We start from the raw sequence: 15226 nt of genomic DNA, 5'->3' as shown, positions 1-15226 counted from the left end.
GAAACTTACCAAGGCACAATGATCTCTGTTATTTTGACTGGTTAACTCTGTGACAGTACAAGCAATACTAGGGCTCAAAAGGAGCTCCCGCTGATCAAGGTAGCACTGGTGAATATCATTTAGCAGCTGTTGGTATCTGATGGCAAGCAAATGAGATTGCAGTAAAAACTTTTGATTCAGATATGTAAATTAAATCTCATCTTAAATCTCAGAGTAGGCTGCCAAACCTCTAAAGCTATAAAGGTCACCTCTCATTTCCCCACATCAAGTACCACGAACACAGATATAAAATAAAAACAAGCCATGATGGACTGTGGTGCGATAAGCTTTTCTTTTAAAGAAGGATTTCTGTTCCAAGAAGGACCTCATAGCTGCCCAACTGCTATAATATGAACTTGCTAAGTCAGATCTGTGACCTTGCTCCCCCAAAAAGTTGTGTGTTATAAAAACAAACTTATATTTTGCTATTGCTATTGCTATTTTGCTATTTTTAGAGGTAACTCCTCAAAAATATCATGGACATATCCAGATTTGGAAAAATAGCACTACAAGAGAAAGCTAATTTGGAAATCAAAGAACTTCTAGGTACTCACTCAGGCATTTTTTCAGATCGTTGTTCTATTTGTTCAATAAGAGTCTGCAGAAAAAGGAAAAATACGTAAAAAAAACTGTTGCAATTATACTATTCATTACTTCTTGATTATAACAGTATCACATGCTCACTTAGAAAACTTTAAGTATAAAAAAGTGAAAAATCATAAAAGTCACCTAAATACCAAAATATAATCAGTTAATATTTCAGTATTTTCTTTCAGTTTTTTATATCCAGTTATTATACTTTTTAAACAAAACAGGAATTATACTATATATTCAGGTTTATCATCTACTTTCTAAAAATTATTTTATAATCATTTTCCTATCATTAAATAATTTTCAATATGAGATGAAAATGTATAGGAAGACTTAGCACAGTAGCTACTACCTAGTAAACAATGATTCATCCTTATAAATACCATGTAAAACATTACATTGAATAGCTATATAATATCCCATTGGATAGAGGTACCGTAAGTCAACTATTCTTCTACTGTTAAAGACACCAAGGCTATTTCAAAAAATTAAAAGCCCAATGGTTAAGCGCCTAGAATGAAGCTATAGGTTCAACTGCCTGCTCCTTAGTAGCTGTTTAAAGCCCAGCCAAGATGCCTCATTTCTCTGAGTTTCCACTTCCTGCTAGATAAAACTGGAATAACCAGAGGAGTAGTGGCCCACATCTATAATCCTACCACTTAGGGAGATCAAGGTGGTTGGACTGCCTGAGCTCAGGAGTTCAAGACCAGCCTGAGCAAGAGCGAGACCCTGTCTCTACTAAAAATAGAAAAATTAGCCAGGCATTGTGGAAGGCGCCTATGGTCCCAGCCACTTGGGATGCTGAGGCAGGAGGATAGCTTGAGCCCAAGAGTTTGAGGTGTTATGAGCTATGAAAATCAATCAATCAATAAATAAATAAATAAATAAATCTGGAATAATAATATGCTTACATCTCAGGTGGAGACTCCAACATACTGGATCAAAAAGACATGTATTTTTCTTTTTTTTTTTTAATTATCTTTTGTTTTTTTTTTTTGAATTTTTTTTTTTTTTTTTTTGTGGTTTTTTTTTGGCCAGGGCTGGATTTGAACCCGCCACCTCCAGCATATGGGACTGGCAACCTACTCCTTGAGCCACAGGCGCCACCCAAAAAGACATGTATTTTTCTTTTTTTTGGCCGGGGCTGGGTTTGAACCCACCACCTCCGGCATATGGGACCGGCGCCCTACTCCTTGAGCCACAGATGCTGCCCAAGACATGTATTTTTCTAAGCATTTGATCTATTCTCCAAAAATGTTTTTAAGAAAAGGAGCTATTTACATTCCTATTAGCAGCACTACTTGTCTCATCAAATCCTCAAAAGCACTGAATTTAAAATGCCAATTTCTGACAGCCAAAAAAAATGCCACCTAACCTTAACTCGGATGTATTTTCCACATTTTCTAAGAGTAATTGGGTCATTTTATATTAGATACTCATCTTTCTTACACTGATTAACCTTCTTATCTGTTGCAAACATTCTCTTCAGTTTGCCTTTGCTTTATTTTTATACCATTGTGTAGTGTGTTTTCCAGTAATTTGTTCTAGTTTTTTGTTTGCTTGGCTTGGTCTTCATTTTTTTTTTTTTTTAATTTTTTGTCGCCCTCGGTACAGTGCCGTAGCATCACAGCTCACAGCAACCTCCAACTCCTGGGCTTAAGCAATTCTCTTGCCTCAGCCTCCCAAGTAGCTGGGACTACTTGGTCTTCATTTTTGTATTCAAAACTCCTTAGCTCAGTTGGAATGTATTCTTTTGGGAATGTTATAAGATGAAAAGCTTACTTTTATTTCCCAAATATTTAGCAAAGCTTCCCAATACCATAGAAAACTCCAGCTCTTTCTGATTTGAGATGTTTCTTTATACACTAAGTTCTAAAACTTTCTGTTCCAATGATCGCCCAATGAATTCTTGAATCAATGACACACTGTATTTTTCAAAATTCTCTTGTTTAGTCTCACCTGTTCACCAGATAAAAGCTTAGAGTCACACAAAAAGAAATTTCATTGGAATTCTTTGCTAGGAGTACATTCCAACCAATACATTACACTGGGAGAAACTAAGATTTTTGAAAAGTTAGTCTCCTCAATCAGGAACAGGATGGACTTACTATTTATTCAATATTTTATAACATTCTGTCTGATTTTATCATTTTCTTCATCCTTATATCTCCATTAATGTTACTGGTAAGTAAGTACTTCATGCTGTCACTAATACAAATGGGACTTTATCACATATGCTAGTTGGCTACTTATTGGTATATAGGAATGCCACTTACATAATTATTTTATAATCACCCACCATACTAAGCCCTTTTACCTATACCATTTCTTTCCTAATCAAACTTTTATCATTAGTCTTTGGCTAATATGCAAAAGTAATCAGTCAGGTACAATCTAAATTTCATGCCATCCATTATATTAATATCTTCTATAAACAAAAAATAAGTATTTTCCCACTTCAAAAAAACCTCATCTCAACTGGCTGACTTTCAAAAGGAAAACAAAGGAGGGAATGAAATCAGAGTCAGCAAAGATAGATTATTCTTTCTAGCAACTTCACAATGAGTAGAAAGAATATACATCTTGGGTGGCGCCTGTGGCTCAAGGAGTAGGGCGCCAGTCCCATATGCCGGAGGTGGTGGGTTCAAACCCAGCCCCAGCCAAAAAAAAAAAAAAAAAAAAAAAGAGAATCACTTAAGCCCAGGAGTTGGAGGTTGCTGTGAGCTGTGTGAGGCCACGGCACTCTACCGAGGGCCATAAAGTGAGACTCTGTCTCTACAAAAAAAAAAAAAGAAAGAATATACATCTACTATTACTCCAATACATCTACTATTACTCCAATTAAACATATATCAGGTATGTTATAATCTGACTCCTCCATTCCAATCACTTAAACAGACGAACATAGGTGCATTCTTTATGTACCAGATACCACGAAGAAGGATAAATAAGGCACATATCCAGCCTCAGAGAATATATTACCAATGCATTAGTTCAACCTTTACTTCTCACCTAGATTACTACAAATCTTCTTGTTAATTAGTCTTCCTGTCTCAAATCTTCTCTTCACCATAATCTATTCTTATATTGCATCTTTAAACTTTTTTTATATGAAAAGGCATTTTATTATTACTATTTTACTATATAACACATTAATGAATATACCATATTGCATTTTCTCAAATGCTATATGAGGCACATTTTTCTCCAATTACCCAGAAAACCTCAGTATCATCTGTCTTTTGGAGGATTCAGTTTCTTATGATGAGTGTGATACTGCCCATGAGGATACCAACAGTGCTTAGTAGTAAAGAACATTTTTCTAAGTTGTTCTATCATGGGTCCTTGTTCAAGGCGTTCACTTTTTTCTGCTAATTTGGTTTTCAGCACTTGACCATGTGCTTCTTCATTATTACACACAGGATCTGGTACAGGAATAGGTTTTGTGTGTTCATATGGAATGTCCACAGAAGGATGGTAGCATACTATTGTCCTGCCATCAGATGTCAAAGCAAGCTCTACTTTGCAATTATAGTCATCTGGTAGAGAAGAATATGTAGATTTATGACAAACACAATATAAAGCTCCATTTTGGATTGGAAATAAACGTTTCAAAATACTTCTCTTTGATATCACCCATTTTACTGCTGCTCCAGCCATGGTTTATCATGATACTTATGAAAAAAGATGTTTTGAAGAAACACTGCTTTTCAAATCTGCTTCCTAGGAAAAATCAGTTTTCATCCCTTGACAGTGCCTCACCGTGAGCCTGCCATCTTGTTTCCTGCATCTTTAAACTTTTTAAATCGATAACAATTATATATATTTATGGGGTACATGTGGGTGAGAAGATATTGTGGTTTTGATTTGCTTTTCTCTGATGTTTAGTGACATTAAGCATTTTTTCACATACCTGCTGACCATTTGTATGTCTTCTCTTAAGAAATGTCTATTCATGTCCTTTACCCACTTTTTAATAGGATTATTTGATTTTTCACTGTTGTGTTCCTGGTATATTCTGGATATTAGTCCCTTGTCAGATGAATAGTTTGAAAATATTTTCTTCCATTTACAAGTTGTCTCCACTCTGGTCATCAATTCCATTGCTCTGCAGAAGCTTTTTCATCTAATACAATTTCACTGGTCTACTTTTGTTTTTGTTGCCTGTGCTTTGGAAGTCTTAGCCATAAAATCCTTGCCTAGACCAAAGTCCTAAAGCATTTCCCCTATGCTTTTTAAATTTTAACCAGTCACATTTAGCAGTGGGGGGAGTTATATACCAATTTTAGCGACAATAATGTTAATAAGTTCTGATAACCCACAATCATTAAACCAATCCCTCCTATGCCTTTGTATACAAGCTTTATAATTTTGGGTCTCACATTTAAGTCTTTAATACATTTTGATTTTATTTTTTTATATGATGAGAGACAGAAGTTTAGCTTCATTTTTTTGCATATGGATATTCAGGAGCTTTTTTCATGTTTTTTGTTTTATTTTTTTCTTTTTTATTCTTTATTTTTGTTAAGAACTGTCAGATATTGATACTAAGTTTTTCCAGCACCATTTATTGAAAAGACTGTCCTTTCCTCACTGAATATTCTTGATGTCTCTGTCAAAAACCAGTTGGCTGTATGTGGATTTATTTCTGGGTTCCCTATTCTGTTCCATTGGTCTATGTGTCTGTTTGGCAAACCTGACCAAATTGCTCCTCTGTTAAGATATTACTTCATTGGTTCTCTACTTTTCCTGAACATGACATATAATATTCCCCTGTGAGACTGTCTTTGTCATCTTTCCTAACTTCTTTCCCCTCATACCCCACTAATGTCCTATGTTCCCATCATAACAAATTACGAGAGCGCTCCTAAATAGCAGGTCTTTTAGGTCTCTACAATCTTCCCTATATGTGCTATTCTCTCTATATAAAATACCCTTCCTTATCCATTCCCTCAAGTCCACTACCTGAACTTTTTAAGCTCAACTATCACCTTCATCTAAAAATCGTCCCTGAGCATCATAAGAGCTAGGTGTTTCTAGCTCTGTGGACTTCAAGCACCTAGGACACACCTCTAAGATACACTGCTGTAATACAGAATTTCCCTGGCTGAAGCAAAGTGCTTAACATAACAGTACTTCAAAAGGCCTGGTTGAACAAATTTCATAGCAATATCCTGTCAATAGACTTACTCTGACTTTGGGGGCAGCAGCTCGAAATTTCACATAAAATAGTGTAAAGGCATTGTCTGCATTAGGTACAGATGAAGGCTCCTAAAAGAAACATGAAGGAGGATAGCAAACAATTATTCAAAAACTGGACACTAACCATTTCATATGGCTAATGGTTGGCTTCCATACCAACCAAAAGCTTAGAGAAAAATCTCAAAGAGAGATTAAATACCATTACTGCTACAAATGAGTAATAATTAATTGGTTCTGTCATCTCTCTCTTCTTTATAAAATTTACCCTATGTTATCTGAATTTTGGTGGTAAGCAGACCTGAATTCATATTCATACTGTAATTTACTGAGTGCAGGACATTATTTAATCACTCTGAGATTCAGTGCATCCATTAAATTACCATATTTTTACCATAAATTATCTTGCAGAGGTTTTGTATAGCTAGTCCTTATCAGATATTAGTTTCCTAAACTTACTAGAAATTTTGCTAAATAGAAAAATATATAGTTCAACTGGTAGGTCAGTTAAGAACAATGTAAACAGTAAAAAGGCAGCCAAAATTACTGGCTTTGAATTGCAAGTTCAAGAAAATATTTCATGTTGTTTAGACAGCAACTTTAAAAAATAAAACATAACTTTTATGGTTTTATCTTCTTAGGAAAGAAATATGACCCATGACCATCCTAGCTAGCTCAACTCTTATTTTCTAACCCAACATCCTATTAATTTTCTACCCAGACTCTACTATGAACTATAATTTAGTTTCCTTCTCTACAGATTATTTCTCCTGAATATAAGCTCCATGACAGCAGAGACCTTGTTGGTTCCTCTTTGCTACTGCATAGTTCCTAATACAACACCAAGCATTACGAGATGCTCAACAAAAATGTGTGCTAAATACAGAAAAGAAAAAAAAAACAAAAAAAAATATAAAGAACAAAGTTTAAATCATCCATCATATCCTATCATTCAAATCACTTTTATTATTTTGGTGTATTTCCTTCTAATATTTTCACGAAAAAGATAGAAAGGAAATGTTTTAAGAAACAAATATGCAGTAGCTGATGCCTGTAATCCCAGCACCTTGGGAGGCCAAGGTGGGTGGACTGCCTGAGCTCACGGGTTTGAGACTAGCTGGAGCTAGAGCCAGACCTCGCCTCTAAAAATAGCCAGGCATTGTGGTGGGTGCCTGTAGTGCCAGTTACTCCAGAGGCTGAGGCAAGAGAATCGTTTGTGCCCAAGAGTCTAAGGTTGCTGTGAGCTATGATGCCATAGCACTCTACCAAGGGCGACAAAGTGAGGCTTTGTCTAAAAAAAAAAAAAAAACTACTGTAGAACCTCCATAGTTGACCACCTCCTTAACTTAACCTTATTTTCACAAACCAGACATGTACATGTATGTATCAGTACACAGTACAGTAGGCCTAGTTCCTTATGTTGATCACCTCTGTATGTTGACCAATTAGTTACAATCTCTTGGATTGTCAACGTACAGAGGTTCTACTGTTCTTCATATCTTATTGAACTATTCATCATATAATACCAGACATTTCCCACACTGATAAATATTATTTGAAAATAAGATTGCAAGGGACAGTTCTAAAATGGCTATTTTTCCCTATGTAAATAAAACTGCAGTACATATTCTTACTTAACAAAAGGTACAATTTTCTTAGAATTGCATAGTATTAATCTCAAAGATTATGCAATATAAATGAAACAAAAGTGAAAAAAATTTGCTATTGAGACAAGTTAACTTACCCTTTTTAGTAATTGATTTGTAAGAGTCTGTAGTGTGTTCACAATATATGTCTTCATGAGGTGTAAACCTTTAGAAAGACATTGTTTAAACTTCAGCAAATACACAGGGTAATCTTTAAAATTAGGCTGTAAGAAAAAGAAAAAGACTTACAAAAGGAAACAAAATTGACAAAAAGCAAGCTTTTAATGAAAACTAAGGAGTCCTTTATGTAAAACAATATATAAAGCCCATAGAAAGCTTAATGCAGATTATAAATCCATGAAGATGAGTCTGTGGCTGTCCCCTATGCCTGGCACAAAGTAGGGGCTCAATAAATATTTACAGTATTGGCATAATGCATCTTCAGCACCCCACAGACTTCAAGGCCAACAGGTAAGAACCAACTAGGAAAAGAATAGGATTTAGGGGCAATAAATCCCTGGGAGAAATAGGAGGTGATTATATCAAAAAGCTTATCTGTTTAATTACCCCCAAGTTAATACTTTCTGTTTCCAAAGAAATACATTGCATATCAGGACTACAACAACTTAAAAATACTTAAAAATGGCTCACTCTTCTACTTAAGATAAAACTGAGTCAGTCAAGACCCTTTCCACTTCAAGAGACACCTCAGGAGCTAAAAGTACTTTTTAGTCCACTTCTGATAACAACTAAGAATTCAATACATTTCTTCTTCAATACCTATTTACATAATTTTTTTCCTTCAGAAAAAATAATTACAACACAAATGATAAAACAAGAATATTAAGATTTCTTAAAAACGAAAATTCCACGACTTACATGAGATGATATATATGTTATACAATCGTCTAACTTGGCCAGCATAGGTATAAATCCTTCACTATTCACAGACAACGTAGAGGAATTCAATTTCTTTAAGAAAAAAAATCAATCTTAATTCACAAAAAACAATATAGGTGAAAGTTGAAAATTAATAGATTAGAATTAGTATATTCCTCTTTAGGATATAACACAGTTGTACTAACATCTTTATAATATATTTTAAAAGTCACCAAAATATCCTCAAATATAGCCCACATATAACAATAAAAAGGGGCAAATGGGAAAGAATACCGATTAAATTCAATTCACTCTTAATCAGCTTTAATGAGGCTCTTCATGAATGAGGAAATATTTTATGTTATATTACATTGAAATAATATATCAAATACCCAGATTTCCCACTTTTTAGTACTTTACAACATAAGTAATTTTTATACTTTGAAACACTTGTGATCTTCTCACAGTAAAAGCATTAACTAGCAGTCACACTATGTTTAGTTGACATACTATGAAAGTAAAATATTACCAACCAATTATTTCTTATATTGGTATGCCAATGGGTGGCAATGAACTACTTCCCATTACATTTTATTGTTAACTAGCTAATAGTTTTACTTTTACATCTTTAGTAAACTATAATAATTATGATCAATTCAATTGTTTTAATAACATGACTTATATATAATTATGATTAACTTTTGAGTCAGAAACACAAAAATATAATTTACATAGTAGCCTTTACTGGAACTATTACTTTGGGTTACAAGTATATGTCATAAGTACTATACTTCTCTTCACACTAAAACATGAGAACTAGTTTAAAAAAAGATCTGACCACTATTATAGTAGCACAACCACAGCAAGATTTAAAATTGAATATTTTTTCTTATAATCTTCATAGCTTACAAATGAAACACTAGAAAAGGTAATCAACAAAAATTTTGTGGGTTTTTTTTTGTTTGTTTGTTTTTTGAGACAGAGTCTCACTATGTCTTCCTCGGAGGAGTGCCCTGGCGTCACAGCTCACAGCAACCTCAAACTCTTGGGCTTCAGTGATTCTCTTGCCTCAGCCTCCCAAGTAGCTGGGACTACAGGCGACCAACACAACACCCAGCTTTTTTTTTTGTTGCAGTTGTCATTGTTGTTTAGCTGGCCCAGGCCAGCTTTGAAGCTGCCAGCCTGGTTGTATGTGGCCAGCACCCAACCCACTAAGCTACAGGAGCCTCCCAACAATAAGTTTTTAATACATGTAATAATAATAATAATTCTTAAGACATAATACTACTAGATTTTAAAAAGACATACTACTACTTAAATCACATTTGAAAAAATCTGAACTGGTAATGGTATCTCCATTGGCTACAAATAGGAGTATCAGCAAGCAAACTATTAAATTATATACTCAAGTCAATTTATAAGTTGAAAGATACACTAAGAAAGAGAAATACAAAATAAAAATCACTAACTTTACAAAAAGCAAAAAACAGTACTTACTGTGTTAATAGTCTCCAATTCATTAAAATAGGAAAGCTTTTGTTGAATGTTTTCAGCCAGATCAACAAGTTCCGACTTGCATTTTTTAAAAGAGAAAAATCAATTATTGTAGGAATAAGAGAATCAATACTCCAGTGCCAGATCAACAAGTTCCGATGTGCATTTTTTAAAAGAGAAAAATCAATTATTGTAGGAAAAAGAGAATCAATACTCCAGTCTCAATATTACACTGAATAAATTTATATTAGACATGGATGTTTATATCAGACATATGATTTCAGAATAAAACTCAAATATAGTATTTCTGTAATCCTGAACTAAAATAGGCAAGAATTATTACAGTAAATCTTGTATGATCTTTTCATAAAATAATAAATGATCACATCTTTAAAACACAGAAGTATACAGAAAAATCTGGAAATAAATAATTTAAATGTTCTAGCTCTAAGTCATAAATTTAAGCACACCCTCAACTGATCTTTCCACAAACCCCACCATTATTATAATCACTATGCTTGTTTGAAAAGTGTCAATAATAAAGAGTGGACAGAGAAAACTTACATGTCTATCGCAGTCTGAAACTGTACTAATACCTGATAGATCAAAACATATGAAAACTTGCCTTTGCCCTTGTTTACATGAACTTATTTAGAATAAAAGTAGGCTGTCGAGTTAACAATCTGCATAATTAGCACGTGGACCCACACAGTACAGCGTTCCCTCAACATCTACTTCAAGAAATTAAGAAAATTAAATCATATTTATTTTAAAATAAAATATTAAATATAACTCTACTCCAAATTACCTGTTCTTTCAGGAGCTGTTCACAGGCTTCATGTAGGGTTCCTGTCTTATTGGACACAAAAAGATACTGTTTCTGCAAGGACTCCAGATGCTGAAGAGCACTGTTTACATCATTCAATATAGCATCACACTGCTCCTGAAACCCAGACAAGTAATCCCTCATCTGTCTAGAAAACAGAACCAAAAGGGGATTGGCAATAATATTTTCCCCTAATAAGCATAGTCAATAAATAACAGTCTCATTCTTCCCAAAATGCTTCAATTTCAGGAGGAAAGTCTGACCTACTCACAAAAAGTTGTTTATATTCAGAAATGTACCAAAAGCTGTCATAAACTGTTTCAAGACTTAAAAAGGCAAATCACTGATCCTATAAGCAAGAAAAGGAACTCAATTAGCCTTGAAGCCATAACTTGGCTTTTCAAATATAAAGCAATGAATCACTGGCTCAACTTCCAGAGAATGGGTCACTAAAGCCATCCTGAAGCATCAAGTAAGGTCAATCCTCCAGGTCACTTACACCTTTAAAAGATAGTATGATATCATGGGAAGAATTCTGGATTTGGAATTAGAAGACCTGATCAGTCCCCAGTCTACATGACAGTGAGCAAGTTACTTAACATTTCCAGGCCTCAGTTTGATCATTGTAAAATGGGACTCATAACAGCTTTCCTCACCCAGCTGCTATGAAGATTAAATGGGATCATACATAAAAAAATCTTAACACATTAAAAAAGAACCTTAACATACTGCCTAGTAATAATAGCCATCAATAACAATCAATACACTGAATTGTGAACGTTCAACCCACAGCCCCCAAATCAACTAGAAAGAGTCCACTGTCATTCTCCCCATGCTATCAAGATACACAAACAGAACTATAAAGTTACACACAATCTAGGTAGCCATCCTTAAAGTCTCTTAGGAATGTTTCTTCTTCTAAAGAAAGGCAATACAGATCTCTTAGAACTCCTGTAAAACTCCTATTTGAACCTAATCCTTTCTGGAGTTATCCAAAAATCAACCTCTGTCCCTCCTAACCTATTAATTATGAAGTAACTCTTTTTGTTTTAATCACATAACTTCCAATAACTGCTGTAATGACCCAAAATCTTCTCTCTGGCTGTTGACAAAGAATATGTGGCTGGTGGGAGTTTTCCTTTTAACTTAATTTTGTATAAAGACATGGATTTTTGAAATGCTTCCAATGACGTGATCTAAAAATAAGGATATCCAATAAATGCAAGAGCCACACATACCTGTATTTAGTTCCTTCATCCTGATCCATCTGAGTTTGCAGCTTTGCGAACCATAAGAAAAACTGGAAAAATAAAAATTACATTGTCAACAAAACTAAAATTGGCAAAATGAAAATGGCTTAACAATAAACAGCAAGTCAAAAAGGTAGAGACTAATTCTTAATGTTTAGGGCTCACAAATTAATAATTAGTTTTAAGCCACAAGAAGATAATTTAATTACATGCACAGTATCTATATACTAGGAAAAGCAAAGGACATTAAAACATTAGTCATTTTCAGAGTCAATTAAGAGTATTAAAGATACAACGTATAAAAAAATGTTTCTTCCTAAGAGGATAATGCCTACTTGCTAGCTTGTCAAATTTGAGTACGTAATAGGGGTTCTGGGTAAATATCATTATTAATGTTATCTAATAAGAACTGTGAGAATACAAACTCAGAAATAATATTACATAGTGGTTTAAGAACATGAACCCCCTGGGCGGTGCCTGTGGCTCAAAGGAGTAGGGCACCGGCCCCAGCCAAAAATTGCAAAAAAAAAGAACATGAACCCTGGAATCAGCTAAATATGGGTTTGAATTCTAGCCCTACTATCAATGTCATAGAATATATCTCTTATTAAAAACAAGTAGGGGACGTGGCACCTGTAGCTCAGTGGGTAGGGCGTCTGCCACATACACCCAGGCTGGCAGGTTCAAAACCAGCCCAGGACAGCTAGACAACAATGACAACTGCAACAAAAAAATATCTGGGCACTGTAGCAGGCGCCTGTAGTACCAGCTCTTTGGGAGGCTGAGGCAAGAGAATTGCTTAAGCCCAAGAGTTTGAGGTTGCTGTGAGCTATGACACCACCGCATTGTACTGAGGGAAACATAGTGAGACTCTGTCTCACAAAAAAAAAAAAAAAGTAGGGAGGCTTAAACTTAAATGAGCATCAAGCAACTTTTTAAAATGATAGAAACTTATATTTTAATTGTAATGGCAATTATACAAGTATATACACTTGTCAAAACTTAACCAGCAGACACCTATAATCAGTGTCATTTTATTGTACAGTAAATATAAATTATATGTACTGTAAATTATAACTTAATAGATTTTTTTTATTTTAAAGAGAGATGATATTCAGTTACCAATTTAATCTAGAAGATTTCTTTTTCCAAACAGTCTAAAAAGTTCACAGACATCATGCAAGATGACGTTCCTTCTATAATTCTCAAGTGAGATTCAATGCCCAGGGTTTGCAAGCTTGCCATGTACCTTGGCTATTGTTCACTCAGCATGTATTGTGTGCATGCCACACACTATATTTACATACATTATTTTATTTAACACTTACAAAAATTCTATGAGATAGGTATATAATTATCCTTGTTTTGTAAATTAGGAAACTAAAGATCCAAGGTAAGTATTTATTTGCCTAAACTCATAAAGATGATAAGGAATGGAGCTGAATTTCAGATGCAGATCAGCCTAACTCAGGAGCAGGAGCTCTTTCTTAACAGCTTTAAAGCACTCCCAGTCTAGGCTAAACATATATACAATGCAGTACACTTGCTTTGTTGTTTAACTTGTTAAACACCTCGGGGCTTTGACTCTTAACAGTACAAAAAAGAGGACACAAGGGAAGTGGCAGAAGAAATTGCTACACATTAGGTTTCTAATTAGAAATAAGCAGAAACCAAGATAAAATTACACATGCTAAATTACTGAAAAATAACTATAAGGGTTCATCTAAAGAGAATATTTAGGTTTTTAAAAAAGGGAGAGTAGTACCCATCCATATACAGGGAGCCAGGTTAACACAGATATACTCAGGGCAAGTCTAAAGAGCATAAAATATTAAAACCTTAATAAATACAATAAGCTATCAACATCTGAACTTGGAAAATGGTATTTTTTATCTATATTGCAAATATAATTAGGCAATAGATACATGGAAAACGCTTAAGAAATAGCCAAAGTTAACACAAGATCAAGAATGTTCTAGAAAGACTTGATGTTAACTATATGTGAAATGTTCAGAATTTTTAATTAGAATCTTTTTTATTAGCCTTGTCTGGAAACATCTAAAATAATCAAACATCCTACAAAAAAGTGCTGCAATTCACCTGTTGTGCAGTCTCGATTCTTTCTTCTTCCATTCCTAAGGAAGTGAAACCCTTCAAAAGAATGTCTTCTGTAGATTCAGGCACTATTGAATTCAGTTCAGTGGACAGTGAATGGGGTGGTAAACTGCATGAGTCTTCAACTGGGAGCTTTAAAGATAAAAATTTAAATAACCTGAAAATTCTCCAAACTTAATGCAAGACTGGGTTTTTATCTCAGTTGCTTTAAAAGAGAAAGAAATGTTTTCCATTAAATCACATGAGGTTAATAAATATCATATAATACTAACACTTTTACCTGGCTCTATGCTAAATGCTGGTCTCAAATTGTGAACATGGCTAGGTATAGTGGTGTACACTTATAATCCAGTTACTTGGGAGGCTGGGATAGGTAGACTTGACCCCGTAATTAAAAACCAACCTCAGCAATACAGTGAGACCTCATCTCAAAAAAAAAATAAATAAATAAAACATAAAACATGACACTGATCTCCCACCATTCATAGGTATTTAGCTTTCTAATGGAGTGGGGTCTCCACACTAAGCCATACACATTTTCTCACTTGAACTTCTTCTGAACTACTACCAAAGGGAAAATCTGTATGCTGTTAAAAGTAGCTCACTCTCCCCAGTATTTAACACAAAGGTCTGACCAACCAACCAACAAGATTAACAAATCACACCTCAAAATTAAAAAACAATAAACATTATCTCCTCCTACCATTTCCACCCTTTGGCTCACATCATCCACACCTCCTTGCTCATAAGTTTTGAAATTATAATTGACAGCTGGGCATTGTGGTGGGCACCTGTAGTCCCAGGTACTCGGGAGGCTGAGATAAGAGACTCACCAAATCCCAAAAGTTTGAGGTTGCTGTGAGCTGTGACGCCATGGCATTCTACCAAGGGCAACAGCTTGAGACTCTGTCTCCAAAACTAAAAAAAATTAAATTAAATTATAATTGAATAGAAGAATTTCAGACTTTCCAATCCGTTTCAGAAGTAGGCCTCACTTTGATACCAGAAGACCTTCAGTACCTTCTAGTTCACTACTAAAGATAGCCCAGGTGTTAATTTACCTACAGTCTTTTTTTTTTTCTTGTAGAGACAGAGTCTCACTGTACCGCCCTCTGGTAGAGTGCCGTGGCATCACACGGCTCACAGCAACCTCTAACTCTCGGGCTTACGCGATTCTCTTGCCTCAG

General features: G+C 34.7%; 2 protein-coding genes across 3 annotated transcripts in view; both read right to left on the bottom strand.

The window, feature by feature from the left end:
• Positions 1–15226, bottom strand: part of COG3 (component of oligomeric golgi complex 3) — an 87260-nt gene that overhangs the window by 52021 nt on the left and 20013 nt on the right. For both annotated transcript variants that reach the window (XM_053563638.1, XM_053563639.1), the window contains exons 2-10: positions 14025–14171; positions 11913–11974; positions 10657–10822; positions 9852–9926; positions 8355–8447; positions 7574–7699; positions 5821–5901; positions 594–637; positions 10–136 (exon numbers count right to left, since the gene is read on the bottom strand). In XM_053563638.1, the coding sequence (XP_053419613.1) occupies positions 10–136; positions 594–637; positions 5821–5901; positions 7574–7699; positions 8355–8447; positions 9852–9926; positions 10657–10822; positions 11913–11974; positions 14025–14171 (921 nt within the window). The remainder of the gene's footprint in view (positions 1–9; positions 137–593; positions 638–5820; positions 5902–7573; positions 7700–8354; positions 8448–9851; positions 9927–10656; positions 10823–11912; positions 11975–14024; positions 14172–15226) is intronic.
• On the bottom strand, positions 3862–4496 carry LOC128566686 (39S ribosomal protein L42, mitochondrial-like). The gene has a single exon (XM_053563646.1). It carries the CDS (start codon positions 4288–4290, stop codon positions 3862–3864), a length of 429 nt encoding a protein of 142 aa, XP_053419621.1. The 5' UTR covers positions 4291–4496.

The sequence above is a fragment of the Nycticebus coucang genome, chromosome 15 (genome assembly GCF_027406575.1).
Source record: "Nycticebus coucang isolate mNycCou1 chromosome 15, mNycCou1.pri, whole genome shotgun sequence".
NCBI lineage: Eukaryota > Metazoa > Chordata > Mammalia > Primates > Lorisidae > Nycticebus > Nycticebus coucang.
The sequence above is the reverse complement of the archived record's forward strand: the minus strand, read 5'-3'. Positions and strand labels throughout refer to the sequence as shown.

Excerpts from the sequence above, each read along its gene's own strand:
- LOC128566686 (XM_053563646.1), bottom strand. The coding sequence starts at position 4,290 with ATGGCTGGAGCAGCAGTAAAATGGGTGATATCAAAGAGAAGTATTTTG.